An 8,778-nucleotide genomic window follows, 5' to 3' on the forward strand; every position below is an offset into this window, starting at 1 on the left:
AGGTCAGACCCACCGGAAGTGCCTCCTTATTACGCACAAAAAAATGAATACTCCCCCTGCTAGCTGGGACCCATCATGGTGGGAGGCTGACTTGTGGGCCTACAAAGATTACTGGGAAGGGGGCCTTTGTCAACTTTAGTCAATATGAACGATTCTAGCTCCAGTGACCGTATGATGTCCATCCAACGACCGTAGTGCTTCTTCAACCTCTAGTCTTCTTGCTCCAGCCGCCCAAAGCAGCGCCGATCGTGCCGCATGCTCCTGCCTCCCGTGGTCGGCTATGCTGCCGCGGAGGGCTCACCGCCCCCTACTATTCCCACCGCTAGCCAGGCCCTGCGGCGATGGCAGCCTCACACTGCATCCGAACCAGTGAACCCTCGTACTCCTCTTCGCGAGGGCTTCCACTGCCGCATCTTCTCCGGCTCCGCGTCGTCCCCTTCCTAGGCCTCACCGTCGTCCACCGCCGTGGTGCTCTCAGTGCGGCGTGGTCAACATGGTCAAGGAACGACTTCCATCGGACGTGGACCGTACGTGGAGAGGCTGACAGCTGGGTCCACGGCCGCAGCAAGAAGTGCCTCCTTATTACGCGAAAAATAATGATACCTCCACCTGACAGCAGGGAGCCACCGGACGGGCCACTGTATTTCGCGAAAAAACGTTTCCCCCCTGACTACTGGGACCCACCAGCTACATCTTTGCATGCAATGAAGTGCGTCCGAAAAAAAACAATTCGCCCCCTGACTGCTGGGACCCACCAACTACATCTTCGTACACAAGGAAGTGCGTCCGAAAAAAACGATTCGCCCCCTGATTGTTGGGACCCACCAACTACATCTTCGCACGCAAGGAAGTGCGTCCGAAAAAATGATTCACCCCCCTGACTGCTGGGACCCACCAGCTACATCTTCGCACGCAAGGAAGGTCCTGACAGTCGGGACTCACCTAGTCAAAGCGTACGTAGCGTTGTCATTCTGGTCGCGAACGTGTACGTACATACTGGTCGATGTAGAGGCGCGCACGTGTCATAGTAGAGGCGCACACGTGTCATAGTAGAGGCGCGCACATAGGATGTACACGTACGTACAACGGCTAGTGTGCAAGAAAGAAAATACGGCCACGCATGTGTACATACGTGCGGGGTCTCGAACGCCTACTCGCGCATACGTACGGCCAGGGATCATGTACATGGTTGGGTCGGAACGGAGAAACAGCGTCGTCGTCGTGTTCAACGGGAGGGCTTGGATGGAACAGTCGATGGAAACGAGGCCTGGCGTACCGCAGAACAGAGGAAACGGCCTTGTGTTCGACCGGCCAGGTTCGAAACGGGATCATGTTCATCGGGAGGGGTCTGGCGTACCGCAAAATGGAGGAAACGGACCTCCTACGGTCGAAACTGGGGTCCTATTGATCGGGAGGGGTGTGGCGTACCGCAAAACGGACAAAACGGACATGTGTTGGAGTGTTACGGTTGAAACGGGGGTCCTCTTCATCGAGAGGGGTGTGGCGTACCACAAAACGGACGAAACGGACTTGTGTTCACTACTAGGAAAAGGGCTATAGATGATATGGACTCTAATGACGCACCACACAAGTGGTGCGCCACTACTATATACTAATGGCGCACCATGTGTTGGTGCCCCATTAGTGTCTGGCGCACCACATCCATGGTGCGCCACTAGTAACATTTTTTTTTGAAAACTAGTAATGGCGCACCGGGGGATAGTGCGCACCACATCCACGGTGCGCCACTAGTAATTTTTTTCAATTTTTTTAATTCAAAACTAGTAATGGCGCATCATGGAGTAATGGCGCACCACTCCCACGATGCGCCATTACTAACTTGGCCCAAAAATTTCACCGAATGCACCCCCGGACCGTCTTTTCAGTTTAAAAAAAATAAAAGAAAATGATGAGAATGTCAAAAAAATAAAAGAAAATAAGTTTTTCATGTGATATGTGGTCTACTTGTTGGGAAAATTTACAAATATGAATTTCGACTTTATTTGCAAAATCTTTCTGGAATTTGTAAAATAGGCATAACTTTTGCATACGAACTCGGATTAAAAAGTTTTTTATATGAAAAATCATCTACTCGAAAAGTTACATCCGAATTTAGCATGGGGAACCCCGTTAAACATTTTCAAAATCCTCAAAAACCTAACAGAAAAAAATTACGGGGCTATTAAGATCTAGAGGGGGAAATGGAAAAAAAATTCAAACTTACTAGTGGTGCACCGTTTGCTAGGTGCGCCACTAGTAACAGAAAAAAATTGGTTTTGATTTTTTTAGAAATTGTTTTCAAAAAATGATACGTAATATGACCGGAAAGTTTGAAATATATTTCAAAATTTCATCATACTCATGAACATGAACAAAGTCCTATACATTAACAAGGTTTAATAGGATTGATATGATAATATATCAACAAGTGCCTGTTAAGTGAGGTGGTGCTGGGGTTGGATAGAACTGCGAAGTTAAGCGTGCCCGGGCTGGAGTAGTGTGAGGATGGGTGACCATCCGGGAAGTTTGACCACTTAGTGCGATTTGACTTGAGATTAAGCATATTGACCCGAGATTAAGCCATATTGACCCGAGATTAAGAAAAATTGAAAAAAAATCTGAAAAAAATTGTTACTAATGGCGCACTTCTATGTGGTGCGTCATTACTAAGTCCGATAGTAATGGTGCACCGTGTGATATACTAATGGCGCACTCTCTTGTGCGCCATTAGTATAAAATTCTAATGGCGTGATGCTAGTGGCGCACCTGTAGTGCGCCATTAGTAGGCAAAACAGGTGCGCCACTAGCAGGCCTTTTCCTAGTAGTGGTTGGAGCGCTACAGTCGAAATTGGGGTCCTATTCAACGGGAGGGGTGTGGCGTACCGCAAAACGGGACTCCACGGGATACTGTTCATCTCCACTGTCGACGTCCTCCAGCCTCCACCGCGCGCTACTCCACCGGCTACTGTTCAACCACCCCTCCACGGGCATCCCTCCATCATCTACTGTTCATCCAGCCCTCCACGGGGTCGTCCTATTCATCCAGCCCTCCATGGGGTCCTGTTCATCCAGCCCCAACCGACTTGATCGAGGCAACGCCACGGGGCCCTGTTCATCCACCCCCACCGCTCACTGTTCATCCAAACCCCCCGCAACACTCACTGTTCATCCAGTGAGGCAGCATCGATCGGCTTCAGTTAGCAGCTGTAGCGAAGGAATCGCTCGATCGGGTTCAGTTAACAGCCATCGATCGATCGCTCGGGTTCAGTAGCGCGTAGCCTGCAATGCAATCGCTCGGGTTCAGTTAGAGCCCAACGCCTCGCTCGGGTTCAGTTAGAGCCAACGCCTCGCACACACGCGCGTACGTGTACGAGAGAAACGCGCATCGCTCGGCCCCCGGCCACCCACCGTAACCGGGAACTCCCTGAAATTTTCCTCACCCTCGCTCCTACCACGATTTTTTCCGTCATGGACGGCCCAAAGAATGTCATGCAGCTGCGTCTCCGGCCCGCCCAGGACGAAAAGCCCATTTTCTGTCATGATTTTTTGTCACAGAAGTAGGATCCCACCACATCTATGATGATACCGGGTTTTGTCACAATTATCGTCATAGAAGTATCATAAATATGACATAATTTGTTTTCGTTCGGCCCACAATGTTATGAATGTGTCTTTTTTTTGTAGTTTCACTTGCATCTTCCTCAGTTACCCTTCCAACAACAAAGGTTACCGGTGCTACGATCCTGTATCACACCACATATTCACTTCGCGACACGTTTCTTTTGATGACAAAACATTTTCCCTTTCACCAGGTACCACCAGTAGCGTCATCTTCGCCAGCTCTCCTCGACGCGCCCCATTCATGGCGCCCCAACCGGTTGCAAGTTGCCCATGCTCCCGCCCATGGCGGGCCGTCCCCGCTGCCGGTCTAGGCCACGACGGCCCCCTCGGGCGCGGCTGCCACGGGGGCCTCTTCGAGTGCGACCGCCTTGCTGACCTCTTTGGGCGCGGCTGCCACGACAACCTCTTCAAGTGCGGCCGCCTCACTGTTCTCTTCGGGCGCGGCTTCGGATGATGCTACGACGGCACCATCTTCGCTTACTTCACCGGTTTCGTGCCGTGGTAGTGATTTTGGTTCGGCTGCCACGACAATGAACTTGCCGGCTAGCTCCTCTCCGAGCGCCTCCAGCGGGCTGCCCGCGGGTTCTGGCTCCAGGATGGGCTTGCCATCACCCTCGCCCATCGCCTCACCCGCCCCTCCGGTGGCACCTCACCACATGACAACTTGTGCTCGCGCCGGTGTGCGTTGTCCCTGCAAGCGCTATTCTTATGATGAGTACGTGTGTATCGCATAAACTTCGTCACCGTCATTGGTTCCCTCTTCAGCTCGCGCTACTCTTCGCGACCCTCATTGGCTCGCCGCGATGCAAGAGGAGTTTGACGCGTTACAGCGCAACCACACGTGACAACTTGTACCACGGCCTCCCCATGCCAACATCATCAGTGGAAATAGGTGTTCCGCCACAAGACCTGCCCGACAGTTCTCTTGAGTGCTGCAAAGCATGTTGTGTGGTCTATGGTTTTCGACAATGCGTCGGAGGTGACTGCACCGACACCTTTGCCTCGGTTGTTAAACCGGGCACGATCCGCGTTGTTCCACAACTCACGGTTTCTCGTGCATGGCCCATGCATCAGTTGGATGTTTCCAAAGCATTTCTTCATGGTCATCTCGCCGAGCACGTGTTCTGCCAGCAGTCCACCGGATTCACCGACGCCACTCATCCGGATCACGTGTGTTTGCTTTCTCGATCCCTCTACGGGATCAAGCAGGCACCACGTGTGTGTTACCAATGCATCGCCGCCCTCCTCCAGCAGCTCGTTTACGATCAACCCGCTTCGAAGCATCGTTGTTCGCCTACCATCAGGGCGCTGCTACCGCCTACCTCCTGCTCTATGTCAACGACATCATCCTGATGGCGTCCATCACTGAGCTCCTTCAGCAGCTCACTGCTCGTCTCCGAGATGAGTTCGCCCTCAAGGATCTGGGGCCTCTGCACTACTTCCTCGGCATCAAGGTGGTACGACATGCTAACGGGTTCTTTCTTCATCAACAACGATATGCTCATGAGCTTCTCGAGCACGCAGGCATGCTTAACTGCAAGCCTGCCGCCACGCCTGTTAATACAAAGGCCAAGCTCTCTGCACTTGACGGCTCGCCTGCACCAGATGCAACGTTTTATCGTTGCATCGGTGCCCTGCAGTACTTGACTCTCACTCGCCCGGACCTACAATATGTCGTGCATCGAGTGTGTCTTCATATGCATGCTCCGTGGACTCCTATTGGGCCCTAGTGAAGCGGATTCTTTGTTATATTCACGGCACCATGGCTCTTTGGGCTCACACTGATGGCGTCCTCCTCCACCGACCTCGTGGCTTACTCCGAAGCTGACTGGACTGGTGCTACATCAGGCTATTGCGTCTATCTCAGGCCTTCACTGATCTCGTGGTTGTCCAAACGACAACCCATAGTTTCCTCCTCGAGTGCTGAGGCAGAATACCGGGTAGTGGCCAACGTTGTTGCCGAGTGCTATTGGCTTTAGCAACTCCTTCACGAGTTGCTTTGCGATGTCCATAAGGCCATGGTCGTTTACTGCGAAAACGTCTTCGTTAACCCTATTCATCATCGCCAGACGAAGCACACCGAGTTCAATATTCACTTCGTTCATGAACAGGTCACGCTTGGCCGGATACGAATTGTGCATGTTCCTACCGCTCAACAGTTCGCCGATGTCATGACTAAGAGACTTCCGACATCCACCTTCGCGGAATTTTGGTCCAGTTTCTGCGTCACCGGCAACGTTTCGACTACGCCGGAGTGGGATGGGGGTGTTGAACGCGTATGTCCGCATAGATTAGGGTTATGTGTTCTCACACGCTTCCTTTCTCCTCTGTATAGTGTATTGCTTGGGAGACAAGCCGAGGTACCCTTGTATCTGTATACGTGCACTTGCACATGATCAATCAAGTGTGTGGCACACAACCTCAACTTTTTTCTAACAACAATATAGTTTATTTCACAACATTTCTCCTCCCGAAAACAGCATTCGTAAAGAAAACCAAGGACGCATCGCCATCGCCAACCATTGACACATAAACGAACGATGGTCCAAATATCAGCGATTGTTCATCATGGATCATCCTCTACCTTCGTCCTTGCTCTTGCGCCTGCTTGGAGTCAGAGTCCCCCGAGCAATCAACATGAGCACCAGGGGCGTCGAACTCGCGGAAGACCCGGAAGGCGGAGACGAGGGAGAGCGCGACGAAGCAGAGCAGCGCGGCGGCCTGCAGCGCCACGGACACGGTGGCCCTGCCGCAGAACCAACCGAAGTAGGAGCACACCTCGCCCCACGACACCTCCCGGTCGCCCTCCCTTGCCAGGTACACCAGCTCCGCCGCCGCCGAGCACGATGTCACCAGCAGGTACGCCGCCGCCTGCGCGCGCGAGGCCAAGCTTTCGTTAGCAACTTAGCACTGTAGTACTAGTAGTTTTTACGCGCGGAGTGAAGATGAATGTAGAAGGGCAAAAGAGAAAGGAGATGGTGATGATCGGACCTGATCCAGGAGGAAAATGAGCCAATCGTAGCGAGCGAGGGACTTGAAGGATGACATCAGGATGGAGACCACGGAATAGGCGGCAGTGACAGCGTTAATGAAAACTAAATACCTGGGAGAAAGCAAAAATTAGCCTAAGTAATCAATAGCCTAATCCATTGGCGATAACTGGTCTTGGTGCGACTTGACACACTTGTTTGTTTAGAGCACATCCGAAGTTATATATGGCTTAGGAAATTAAACAAGGAAATTGCGCATAACAGGAGCAGGATTCAGAAACAAAAAAGGGGACAAGGTTATGCAGGCTGACTTGAAGCCGGAGAGGTTGGAGAAGCTGATCTCCCCGTAGGTGTCATCGGCTTGCTTGTTGGTGGCCATCTCCCACAGGGAGGCCAAGGCGAGGGGGATCACGCACACCCTCAGCGCCATCTCAGGGACCGTCAAGGGTCTCTTCCTTGTCGTCGTCGTCGTCGTCGTCATCTTCCTCGCCGCTGCCCCTGCTAATCGTGTGCGGTGAACAGAGAGGTCCGGGTCGAGGAAGACTCTGAGACGAGCACTGGTGTCCAAATAGGAGAGTACACGGGCCAGTGCTATACATAGCCCCCTCACGTGAGTGCTCGAGCAGTAGAGCTGGCCCACAGAATGTGGCGTGCGTGGAGCTGCAGGAACGGGTGGTGGGGTTGGGGCAACACGGCCTCGGCCGTCCATCCACCATTACGTGGCGCCGCCGATGAGTGTCGAGCCGTTTGAGAGCGGTTGGTAGCCGTCTCTCACCATTAGGGAAAAGATTGCCCTTTTTCTCCGGTAACCATGGTGCGACGCCATAGCTGTCGTGGGGACGGATCACACATGCTGACGTTGGTAGTCTGGCCTCCTCCACTACGGATTACACGCGGCGTCAGGCACCGAGCGCACGCGTGCTCGCCCCGCGGGGTCGTGGTGACCCCGGCGGCCGCACCCGCGCAAAAGGAACGCCACCCGCGGTGTGTGAAACGGGATCCAGAGGAAAGCTAAGAAACGCTGAAATCAGGTTTTTTTTGGGCTCGCGCTAGACACCGACGAAGGCCATCGATTTTAAATGCAACAGTGACCTCATAATCAGTGTGCATCGCGTACAACGAACTATAATAATCAAAAGTTTACATCCATTACGTAACATTTTACCAACAAAGTCAAGTCTTGCCTAAATAAATATAGCCTCGGAGTTAGTCTTCAAAGAAACACAAGCAGCGGAAATCAACTTCCAAGATAACTTGAACCTATGTCACTTTCGTTAACCGTGCAAGCAAACTGATTGGGGATGTCGTCGAAAACTTTTCTTCAAACTCCTGGTCTTCCATGCCTAACTGAGTTAGTAGCCAGGGACAAGGCAATGAATACTTTGAATTACACGCAAATAGCCCGTGAAGGTGATAGAATAGATTTTAAGTGCATGACCCACTACAAAAGAGAGGTTCTTATACTATCTCTAAGCATTTGCGAAAAGCAAGTTTTGCTGCATATGCATGCCCCACTCCTTTAAAACACCCAAGTTAATACTTCACTTGATATCAATAGGTTACAGATATCAATATACAGAGTTATAACCAGCTCTGATGTTAGGCACTCACTCAGTCGATCTATTTCACTCGAACTAGTAGCGATTACAGAGGGATTACATGCAAATCAGCGACGTTCTTGAGAAGGCAGAAAGGGAAAAGTAAACTGGTAGTTGCCACCTTCGTTCGTTCGGTGATCCACTCGATGCCCTAGCCAGCTCGCGTCACCAGCTTAAGTACTCGCGCGGCTGGGTTGGGCTGGTTGACCCACTCTGGGCCACAGAAGCACGGGTTGTTGTGTCGGGCGCGGCTAGGCCGCGCTATGGGCTTGCTGGCAGGTGGGGTAGAGGTGTCAGGGTCTCTAACATCCCCTCCTCCTTGGGAAGAGGTGTGCCTCGAGCCTCCGCGTGTAGGAACCTTGCCTGGAGCACCAACTTGTCCTCCCAGGTGGTGTCGATCGCCGCGCCGGGCGCCCACTAAACTTGCAGTTGTTCCAGTACTGCTCCGTTCTTCTTGCGCCACTTGGATTGAAGCACCTTGATCGGGACAGCTAGGTCGCCTGAGCTGGAGCTTAGCATGTTAGAGATGCATGTGCCTGGATGTAGAGCGTGCCGGAGCTAGTAGACGT

The 8,778-nt window shown here is 52.2% G+C and overlaps 1 protein-coding gene across 1 annotated transcript; it reads right to left on the reverse strand.

The window, feature by feature from the left end:
* Positions 1 to 6,030: 6,030 nt before the first annotated feature.
* LOC119325684 (CASP-like protein 2D1) lies at positions 6,031 to 7,173 on the reverse strand. The gene is made up of 3 exons (XM_037599399.1): positions 6,923 to 7,173; positions 6,613 to 6,724; positions 6,031 to 6,492 (listed from the first exon to the last, which is right to left on the reverse strand). The coding sequence occupies exons 1-3, from the start codon at positions 7,090 to 7,092 to the stop codon at positions 6,202 to 6,204; spliced, it is 573 nt and encodes a 190-aa protein (XP_037455296.1). The 5' UTR covers positions 7,093 to 7,173; the 3' UTR covers positions 6,031 to 6,201.
* Positions 7,174 to 8,778: the final 1,605 nt, after the last annotated feature.

Source organism: Triticum dicoccoides, chromosome 6B, assembly GCF_002162155.2.
Source record: "Triticum dicoccoides isolate Atlit2015 ecotype Zavitan chromosome 6B, WEW_v2.0, whole genome shotgun sequence".
Lineage (NCBI taxonomy): Eukaryota > Viridiplantae > Streptophyta > Magnoliopsida > Poales > Poaceae > Triticum > Triticum dicoccoides.

Coding starts and splice junctions, on each gene's coding strand:
- LOC119325684 (XM_037599399.1), bottom strand. CDS start 7,092: ATGACGACGACGACGACGACGACAAGGAAGAGACCCTTGACGGTCCCT. Junction 6,725..6,922: donor TCCAACCTCTCCGGCTTCAA/GTCAGCCTGCAT, acceptor GCTTTCTCCCAG/GTATTTAGTTTTCATTAACG. Junction 6,493..6,612: donor TCATTTTCCTCCTGGATCAG/GTCCGATCATCA, acceptor TCGCGCGCGCAG/GCGGCGGCGTACCTGCTGGT.